Source organism: Hippocampus guttulatus, chromosome 4, assembly GCF_054856545.1.
Source record: "Hippocampus guttulatus isolate MCC_2025c chromosome 4, RoL_Hgut_1.0, whole genome shotgun sequence".
NCBI classification, from domain to species: Eukaryota; Metazoa; Chordata; class Actinopteri; order Syngnathiformes; family Syngnathidae; genus Hippocampus; species Hippocampus guttulatus.
In genome coordinates, this window is record NC_141264.1 from 25,574,247 (window position 1) to 25,584,886 (window position 10,640).

At 44.1% G+C, this 10,640-nt stretch overlaps 1 protein-coding gene across 1 annotated transcript; it reads right to left on the bottom strand.

The window, feature by feature from the left end:
- Positions 1 to 28: 28 nt before the first annotated feature.
- Positions 29 to 9,004, bottom strand: LOC147206912 (monoacylglycerol lipase ABHD2-like). The gene is made up of 10 exons (XM_086108988.1): positions 8,664 to 9,004; positions 7,153 to 7,381; positions 5,689 to 5,864; positions 4,923 to 5,090; positions 4,030 to 4,213; positions 3,027 to 3,119; positions 2,829 to 2,927; positions 2,617 to 2,686; positions 2,444 to 2,528; positions 29 to 621 (listed from the first exon to the last, which is right to left on the bottom strand). Exons 2-10 carry the CDS (start codon positions 7,371 to 7,373, stop codon positions 374 to 376), a joined length of 1,344 nt encoding a protein of 447 aa, XP_085965114.1. The 5' UTR covers positions 7,374 to 7,381; positions 8,664 to 9,004; the 3' UTR covers positions 29 to 373.
- Between the last annotated feature and the right edge of the window lie 1,636 nt (positions 9,005 to 10,640).

Genomic DNA, 10,640 nt, shown 5'->3' on the forward strand with positions numbered 1-10,640 from the left:
AAGAAAAAAAAAAAACAACCACCAGGCATTAGAGATGAAGAAGTTTCTTTATTCAGATCATTAACAATTGGGGGGGGAAAAAAGTCAAAACAGTCGCGCCAAGAGTCTAAAGTGCATAGTGAAAATGTCGTCCTGCAATAAATCCCCTCAGCCCCGATCCAGTTTCAAGAGTATTCCAAAGCGGTTGCAAGCCACTTAACAGTATCAACGTCATTTTGTGAAAAATGCAATGAATGTCACACATTTCAACATAAGGAAATTGCAGCAGAATAATAAAAAAATACTCCTCCCTTTCAGTAGACTTTACAGCGGAACCACCTGAGGTCTTACGATCCGGAAAAAGACAAAGAAATGTTCCAACCTCCAACCATCATCATGCCGAAATCAAGGGCCAGGTGGCGGGCGTTCCCTCCGCTCTCTCAGCGCACCTCAGGCTCAAATCGGGGCAGGTTGCGGCGTGGCGGGGCAGCCGGTTGTTCTCCCAATGACAAATGGCGTCGGCGAACTCCACGATGACTTTGTCCATCCACGTAAGGGGCTGAGGGAACAGCATGGCCCCCTCGAAGAAGCCCAGGTGGCCGCCGTGTTGGGTGAGGGCGAAGATCACGTTGGGCATCTTCTCTGTCCAGACGAGAAAAAAAAAAATGTAGTGAATTTGGATCCCCTTATTATAAGCTTATACCTTGTCACCTTATATCTCGGGTCAAACTTAAAAATTTGAATCAATGAACATTGTATTTATTATATTTATTTTATCAAAGCAATTATTTTCTTGAATGCACCCAATTTTGATTGACCAAACATGCAGCGGTGTCCTCCTGTTTAGGATTCAGACTGATTTAAAAATTAAATAAAATTAGGATATACATTTTGGGGTTCTTCTTTTAATTGTATTTTTCAAAATAACATTTTAAGTTATACATTGCATGACAAAATTTTAAATAAGAATACCGTTCGCTGTATTTTTTCAAAGTACTTTTTTAAAATAATTCTACATGCAACAGGTCACACCTATTATAGTGAAGCTCACTTTCACTTTTGTACTTATTATTACATTGCCTTGTATTAGCTGATATCTTCCAATATTTTAACAAGCCACACTTGTGCCCGTTCTGTTTTTTTTGGGGGGGGGGGCGTGAGCAGCCCAACGTCACGTTTGTACACGTACGGGAAGCGCAGAGTCTCACCCGCTTGGTTTTCGGTTTCCTGACACGCGAGAAGACAAATAGTGACTCCTCCAAATGACAAAACCGCACGAGGACAGTTTGTGATGAACAATTAACGCACAGAATCGTCGCAGGGACAGCGATGCGATCCCAACTGCGACCCCAGCCCCACCCCCCGCGTGTTTATCCCCGCACGGAAACCAAGACACGAAGACCTGCTTTGTGTTTTGAAAGGTGATCTTCGAGCTTCATCTTTCATGCAAACAAACGTCTCCTGCGCCCGCGTGACGTCGACTGCAGAGCGATGTTGCTTCATGCCGAAGTTGTCCTTGCACACTTTTCAAACGGTACAACAATACGCGCATGCCGTGTAAAACTAACACTCACAGTGCGGCCTAATTTAGACAATGCCTCTTTATAAATGTAGTGCTTTATATAATATGTTGTGACCTAATGAAAAGGCCCAAAGATACACGCGTTAGCAATAGCAACAATCATGGCGCCTTCCGAAATCTAACCTCGATATCAGTGTGCATGTCAGTTTTGTAGACGATACATTAAACCTTAGAAAATTTGTGAAACAGGGCCGGTAAAAAAAAATAATGTACTGTATTATCATTACACAAAATCTATGATATGATAAATAACTGACGTATTCGTTTATCATATCCTCCATTCTCAAAGGGTGGACCAAACCATTTTAGGTGTTCCCCTACTTCATTAATGAAAGTGGTACTGGCCCTTTTGAGGACAATTCCCGCCTTTGACTCTTCCCTTTTTCTCGATGTCCATGGGAAGGTAAGCATTTTTCGAGCTGAAAAAAACGTTTTTTATTTACAACTTCAAGTATTTTAATACATTGCTGTGCCATATAATTTGTGTTGGGGCACGCTGTATCACTCTATTTGACGGGAGGACATTTCCTGGTATTTTCGGCAGTTAGCTGCCCACGGTTCATTGTAATGAAGGCCTTTTCACTATTTTGTGGGGAAAATCTGGTGGTTATAATGACGTTTGTGATAAATGTGTTCGTTGTAACCATATTCGACAAATGGAAAATGAATGAGGTGAAATCGGGATTTTGAAATGTGGACATTGTACAAGTGGAAACGTTGAAAACAGGATATGTTGATAATGCCATACCATTGTAGTACATTTCGAACCAATGGTGGATTGATTACATGACTATTAAAAAAAAATATCAGCATGACAGGGTTGCAGAAACAAGCTGCCACGCTTAGGTTGCGTTGTCGCCATATCCCAAATTCAATCCAAACCTGAGAGCGCGCGTGGGATGGCGAGCAGGGAGCGATGCACGAGCGGGTCATCAGACGAGTTCATCAGGAGAAGCGGCACGGAGACCTGCGTGAGGTTTCGGTGGCATGAGCAAATAATCTCGGATATGGGGGGGTGGAAAAAAAAAGTCACAGATGACAGTGCCGCCGCTCACCTTGTGCATGTAGCGAACGCAGCTCTCCTGCTTGTAGTACTCATCCAAGGAGCTGTACCCATGGAACTTCCTGCACACAGCAAAACATTACAAGAACCCTTTTTGAGTTTTACAAATATCAACAAATCGTCAAACATTTAATGTTTATTTTATGGAATAATTGTATTCCCAGAATGAGCATGAAACATTGTGTTAAGAATTAGAGAATTCACCTCATGATGCTGTCGTCGATCTGTGTGATCGACGTGGCGGCGCAGAGTCGACTCAGGTCGCCGTCGCTGATGTTGGAGGTCAGGCCAAGCAAGCTCTCCCTGCGGGACGGCGTCACATAAGAAAGACGCGTACTAACGTCCGTTCGAGACGTAACGGGTCGGGATGGCAAAAACGCAAGATGTGCTCGATGAGCCCACCTGTGCGACAAGATGAGCTTCTTCAGCTTTTCGGTTAGGACGAAGTTATACAGCCGTCGGCACTGGTCCCACTGAAGGAATGTCTCCTGGGCTCTAAAAACACGAGGACACACATCGAGTTGTACTTGAATGTACTCTCAAGATCTTAAAGAAATGCAACAAATCTTTTCGCGAAAGAGCTACTGTGAAAAGGACGTGGGAGACTCCCTTTCGAAAGTGAGACACAATTTGAGCTATCTCGAGCACTTTAAAACAACCACCACTGTAGACAAATTGCTGTACATGGAGTAAAAGTGATTCATACAATAAAACATCCATCCATCCATTTTCCGAACCGCTTGATCCTCACTAGGGTCGCGGGGGGTGCTGGAGCCTATCCCAGCCGTCTTCGGGCAGTAGGCGGGGGACACCCTGAATCAGTTGCCAGCCAATCGCAGGGCACACAGAGACGAACAACCATCCACGCCCACACTCACACCTAGGGACAATTTAGAGCGTCCAATCAACCTGCCATGCATGTTTTTGGAATGTGGGAGGAAACCGGAACACCCGGAGAAAACCCACGCAGGCCCGGGGAGAACATGCAAACTCCACACAGGGAGGCCGCAGCTGGAATCGAACCCGGTACCTCTGCACTGTGAAGCCGACGTGCTAACCACTGGACTACCGGGCCGCCACAATAAAACAATAAATTTAAAAAAATAGAAACCACAAAAACAGACTAAAAATATCATGTCTCATGGTGAGCCGAAAGCCAAAGAATAGACGAGTTTTGAAGATGGACATCGAATGTTCAGTAGGAGGTCATTCCAAAGAGAGGGACCAGCAACGGAAAAGGGATCTGCTTCTTACAACATTGAATGAAAAACGTAATCCATTATTTTGGTCAAAATCTCATATGGTACTGTCTAAAAAGACATTATTCTTGAAAAAAAAAGATATATATAAGACCATTGTTATGAACTTGTCATGAAAGTTGATGCGTGTTGTGGTTGGTGCCCACCTGAGGGCGCTGTAGCCCTGACAGACGCTGACGCAGCACAGCACTCGCTCCTGATTGGCGGGGTCCTCGCCCAGGAATTTGCACACGATGTTGCCGCCCAGACTGAAGCCCACCGCCACCAGCAGCGTGCCGGGGAACGCTTGCTTCACGTAGCTCACCATGGCGGCAAACTCCCACGTGCAACCTGGTCGTGCGCATCGCAGGTGGCAAAGGTACTCACGCAAATGGACTGAAAGTCCAACATTTGGGTCAAAATGATACAACTCCTATACTTCAATAAACGTAAACAAATACAGACTGTGAAATTGTCTCAAGTGGCGGGGAGCCACCAGATATCTATCTGACAGGGTAGAACCAGCTCTGCACTTAGTAGCCAAATCCCATCTCCACATTCGGATGCAAAAAAAAACCCAAACTGTCCTTCGGTGACCATAATTGTGTTATTCTTTGAATCATAGTTTATTTGTATCTTCGAATATCAAGAAGAGTTCTACAGCGCACCCTCCCTTCTCACTCTACCCAACTTCACTTTTTTGAACTAATCTTGTGGCCCATGTCAAATGTCACTTTTCATTATTTGTTTATTTTGGGGATCATGTCACGGTCCGCTGGAAAAAATGGATAGTGGGCCACAATTTGGTCCCCGTGCCGTAGTTTGGACACCGCTGCTCTCCATTGTGTTGCTAACCATTTCATATCGGTGTTAAAGGGTTCAAACACAGCAACATCGGTGCTCGTTTTGTTTGTGCCTAACTAGCATCAAGCTAACTTCGTAGAACAAAGTTAACTACATATACTTTTTTTTTTTGTAATCGTCTCGGCGACCACTCGCATCCTCCTTCCTATTCGAAGCCGTCCGCCGTCTGCCCTTGATGATTTGGCTTTGTCCTTACCGTAGGTGAACATGCGCGGCGCCGTCAACTCCATGTCAGGCAAGGCCCCCAAGTGGTTGAGGACGGCGCATCGGTAGCCTTGCCGCTGGGAGTGATCCACAAAGGTGCGAATGTAGACGTTCCCGCTATGGTTGGCGAAGCCGGGGCAGATGACCATGGTGATGTCATCTGAGAACACGCGTTTCGCACGGTAAATTGTTGTTGGTTTGGGTTATTTTTTTTTTTTTGGCATTGGTAGAAATAAAAAATATAGATATCTGCCGTAAATACATTCAAAAGGATTATGAACAAAAGATAAAAATCAAGCCAATGTCATTATTTAGTTGTAACATTTCATCATGGTGTAAACTATTATAAAGTTATTATAAATATAAAAAAGAGTTTTTCTTGAATGACAGCTTATAATCAAGTTTTTTAATATATGTACAATAGGAATTGACTTATTCATATTCATTCATTCATCATATTATTTTATTACTATATTTTAGAAAACTACACTGAAAATACTACAAAAAAAAATCCAGATTGTTTGCAAACTCAAATATATTTTTAGTTGGTGATAATAGTTGTTCACAATCATTATTATTAGTTTTATATTGACAACTTTTGTGTGTGCATAACGTCGGTAGATCTTTTTCATGAGGCTTATCCTGCTAAGACTCACGGGGTCTTTCTATATAGTTTGTTAAAAGATATTTATCATTACCATAGAACATTTCCCTCTACCCCCCCTAAAAAATAATTCCCCCTCCCCCCAAAATCTGACCTCCTGTGCGGTGTTCAACCAGCGCCTGAAAGAGGTCAAAACTGGCCGTGGCTCCGTCATGCATGGGGAGGAGCTTGCGGACCCCTCGCGGCGTCGGGGTACCCACGCGGCCCACCTTGCCGTAGAGCGCCGTCTGGATGTGGCCGCTCTTCCCCCACAGCAGGGGTGGAATGTATCTGCGGAGGAGCGGCACAGGCGTCGGATTACACCCCACATCTTTCGAGGTCCGACGGGATGCTGACTCGGCACTTTTGGCCCCTCGGCTTCAAAGGAGTGGCCCGCAAATAGCGTGAGACGCGAGAACGAGCAATTACTTTCGAGTGGGGTTGTGACCTTTTGCGGTTGGATCCGTTTCAGCGGGATGACGTCAAACTAACGGAACCGATCTAAACTTTGGAGGAGGGAAGGGGCTTGGGCTCGGGAATTTTTGGTGCGGATCCAAAGAATGGTGCGGATCCAGTTTAGCGGCGTTTGTTTGCCGAGCTGGATTACACAAAAACAACTTGCGGAGGGACCGTGGGGAAGAGAGATTTTGGGCTTCGAAGGAAGCCTTCACTATTTGAGCGTCGATCCAGATTAAAGTGCGCACCTAAAATGTTGACTTGATTTTTTTGCGGCGTTGTTGCAATCTGGAATTTTCTGTTTGTTTCTCTGTGAAGAAAAAAAACTTGTGAAGGAATTTTGGTGGAAAAAGTACAGATCCCAAATTTTGTCCAGGGGTTTTGTAGCTGCTTACTTAAATTGTTTTGTTTTTGATGTTAAGGTGCACCGGTTGCAAATGTATACTGTATTTTGGCGCAGATCTGGATTGAGGTTCCTCTTCAGAATTTGGACTCCGTTTTAGCCCCCGTTGCTGCGGATGCAGGATTTTCAGTGTGTTTCTTTGCGGAATAATGGAAAGAAAAATAATTTCCACAAAACATTTTAAGAGCGAGTCGTAAGGGCTAAGGAATTACGTTTTGGTGGAGATCCGGATAAAAGTTTGGATCTAAACTTTTTACTTCATTTTAGCGCCGCAAGATTTTCAGTTTGTCTCACTTTAAAAAAAATATATATTTTTTTTTTTGCATTACTTCACTGATTTCCACCTCATTTTGTTGAGGGGTTTCATTTTGGAGCACATGTGGATTAAAAAAAAAGTAGGCATTCTTGATTTTTGATTAGTTTTGTTGCGAGATAACATAAAAGCCTGATTTGCGAACCGCTTTTCGCAGGCTTTTTGCTACGCAAGACAGAATCTGCTGAAAAGCTACCGGAAATCTTTAGCAGGCCTTTTTTTCATTTATGTATAAATCTGGTCGTCGCGCACCAGCGTGTCATGTGTCAATCGACCTTTTTCACTGTGACGTCAAACAGTGTCGTGGGTGACAAGAGTGAAAGTATTCCAAAGGAAAAAAACCCCCCAAAACTCTTCCGTGTCTTTTGACCTGCACGTGACAAAATCCGAAAATGTCTTCCACTCACTTTTTGGTCAACAGGGGGCAGCATTTGAGCAGGTAGCGGGTAAGCGGCGTGTCCTGGCGGCTGACCTCAGGTGGCGACGGCGGACTCTTGAGGTTGAGACAGCGCATGATGACGTAGAGGACGGTGGCAAGCGCCGCCATCTTCACGCCGTCAAACATGGCCGGCAGCTCCGAGCCCAGGGCGGTTATGCCTTTGCCGCCGCCATCCGCCGGCGAGGCCATCGTAGACGCTGGAGACAACACGTGAGGTTAGACCATGACCTCCAAAGACGGAAAAGTTATCCGATGCCATTTCTCCCGTTTCACCCGAGTGAGTTGGCTAATTCTTTTTGGGGATTTTGGATGAGGTGCGGGACAACCATGAGGAAGCAAAATCTCAAAGCGAGTTTTATTTTTGGAAAAAAATGCGCAAAACGAGTTGTTGCACTTCATGTTGCTGCTCGTCAGTTTTGTGCCACCTTTGAATGAGATTTTTCTTTTTCTGCAGCACTCCATTTCAACACAATTTTGTGAGTCATTCAGCATGCATGTCATCAGTTTTCCGAGTCGGCGGAATGGCCCGTCAACATTGTGCTGCTCCTACAAGCAAATTTGTCATGTCCAGTGCTGGAGCCGAGGGATTTTTCTCTTGATTAAATCAGCTGCCCACATGACTTTGGAGTTGATCTTGTTCGAGTCTCCAGACTCAACACAAAGAGAACCTCGTGCAACTCGTGGCGTAAATGTCACAAACACGCAGAATTATAAACTCAGGATTGATTTTTGAGTGTGTGTGGGGGGGGGGGCTGCTTGGTATAAAATAAGCAAACCATCATTAGCTCTGTTACGTGATATTTGGAAAGTATAAGTAATTTTGCTTTATTTTACTTTTATTTATTTGTTTATTTTGTACACTTGCATTGCAGATAAGACTGTCCAAATGTTGCCTCCAAGTTTTAGGATAGTGGCAGGTATGGATTATTTCAAATTGCCAATTGGAAGGAAGTCAATGTGTAAAAAGTTTACAAATTTGATTTTGAGGGTGCGGTTTCACTGCCCGCATGACAGCAGACAAAAGGGCTCGATTTTTCACAAATTTGAAGCCTCATTTTATGTGGCCATTTTTTTTCTTTTGTTAAAATTTGGGATCGTCAACACTCTGCGGTGTGTCAAATTCAGAAGACGTTTGCTTTCACTTTTCAGAGATTTTAGGATTGAAGCTGTTGACCCAGGTATGGATTATTTCTACTTTCCGCTCTTTCCTTTTAGGAGGAAACAATTCGGAAGTCAACAAAAACGACTTCGAGGCTCCCTGTGCCTGGAACTGCGAGTAGTTCAACAACTCATGATCAGTGACATCATGGAGAGTTAGCAGGAGGAAATGAACCCAGACATTATGAGCTTTGTTGTTTCTGGGGTTGTCCGCTCACTTTTGGGTGATCTTAAAGCTCGAGTACAACAGAGGAAAATCTTAACATCGGTATTTCGCGCGTACCGCTCTGAAACTGGCTAAAAAAAAAAGTGGCATCCTACCTGTTGCTGGTGCCCCAGATGGCTTGTTGATCGTTCAGCAGGCAGATCAATTACATGAGAAGCGCTCCGGTCTCGGCTTCTCCGTCGTCTTTCTTTATTCCGTGACTAATGTCAACGTCACGGGCCTTCAACACAACACTTGACTTTAGCGAAGAAGGCGCATTTTAAAGGACGTTTTTCCGTGGCTTTCGTCAGCGTGTGTCCCGATTCAGCTCGGTTCCACCCTTGTTGCTTGTGTTTCGAGAACAGTGACCAGGTCCGGATGCGTTCAAGCCCACGCAAAAGAAGAAAGACGAAGAAAAAAAACTGCGACCTCGGGCTTTTCCCCGCCCACGCTTCCAGCTAAACGGTAAACTATGCCAAACGACGACGCTCATTCGCCATCACACCCCGCCCACTCGGAATCATGCTTACTCTTTTTCATTCATGCAGTCCATCCGAAAAAAGTTTCACTTTTACCACTATCGCAGAATATCCTCCTGCACTTGAATGCAACACAAACAGTTGCGACTTGACATCTTGTTGACTATTTGGGGTTTAATTCATTCTTTTTTTTTTTCTTTATAAAAGTCCGGTTTATTGCTGTTTTTCAATTACATCGTCACGTAAACTATATGTATTACTGACACAAATTCAGCATGTATGAAATAATGACAAGTAATTAAAAGGAAAGTGTGTAACAGTACTTTTGTATGGCCTGATAGTAGCTGAGTTGAGCACTGTGACGTCCACTTTCGCCCTGTTCAAGTCTTGGAGTTGTTGGAAGTCACGTTACCACTTGGGGGAGCCATCTTCTTGTTCAACGGCTGTGTTACTCTTATTATGATGCCATCGATCCATGATGAATATGGATAGAACGTCTGACTACATCGGGGGTATTTAATTACATTTCGCAGGGGTCGGGTTACGAAGGGAATTTTTAAAGCAAAGTGTGCAGCATAGCCGACCCGTCAAACATAAAAATGGCACAGTTATTTTTCACGAACGTTTATTTGTGGTTTTTACAAACATTACGTTATGTTTTCCAATGGGGGGGGGGGGGGGGACTAACAGTGCTCTTCGCTCTGTACCGCAAATTATAATTATATTCTCATTCTGCTAAAGGACAACACTACATTCACATCACGTTGAGTTTTCTAGCAAACTCCAACCGGGGGTGGCAATAAACAACTTGAAACAAGCATTTACCCCCCCCCCCCCCCCCCCAAGACAATTGTTCACTCGCGGCCAAACGGTTTCTTGGTGTGACGTTCGCTGCCGCCATCTGTTGCTCGTAGCCAAAACCTTTACCCGCAAATCAAGACAAGAAAAAAAAAGTCGTGTGAGCAACGTCTCATAGCTTGGAAAAAGTCAGTCGGGCTCACTCGTAAATCAAAGTACCAAAGTAAATCAAATAAATGCATGCAGAATGTCAAAATGAAAACGGGAGACGTTAAGTCTGCACCGTGTGGGAAAAGCCGCAGTATTCCTTCAAAGCGCACCAGCAATGTCACAAGGTTTTGGGTTGATAGGATTATGCTCCTCATCAAGGATTAGCATCAAACAGGGTTCTGTCTCTTTGATTTTGCAATGCATCATCTTTTTTTTCTTTTGGGGCGGGGGTCCTAATAATGAAGCTCTGACACTGCGGTGACTTTTTTTCCAAATCTGATTAAGGTTACTGAAAGAATGAGCCATGACAAAAAGAAAATTATACCGCCATCCAAATTGCTCATGAACAGGAAATGTGTCAGAAAAGCGACTTGGTAATATTAAACGTGTTGTTATTGAGTTGGAGGTGCTTAGAAATGTGCCATCTATCCTACTTGGAACAAGGTACACTTCTACTTTTCACTCTGTGTGACAGGGAAATAACAGCTCAACGCAAATCAAGCCGAGATGGGTGAGGTGAATCAATCTATTGAGCCAAAGAGGTGGGCTTAGTGTAGCTCTAAAATTTTGCTTGGATGGACTTTCGTGAACCGCGAAAATAGGCTA

Coding starts and splice junctions, on each gene's coding strand:
- LOC147206912 (XM_086108988.1), bottom strand. CDS start 7,373: ATGGCCTCGCCGGCGGATGGCGGCGGCAAAGGCATAACCGCCCTGGGC. Junction 5,865..7,152: donor TGCCCCCTGTTGACCAAAAA/GTGAGTGGAAGA, acceptor GCTCCTCCGCAG/ATACATTCCACCCCTGCTGT. Junction 2,529..2,616: donor GCGTTCGCTACATGCACAAG/GTGAGCGGCGGC, acceptor AACCTCACGCAG/GTCTCCGTGCCGCTTCTCCT.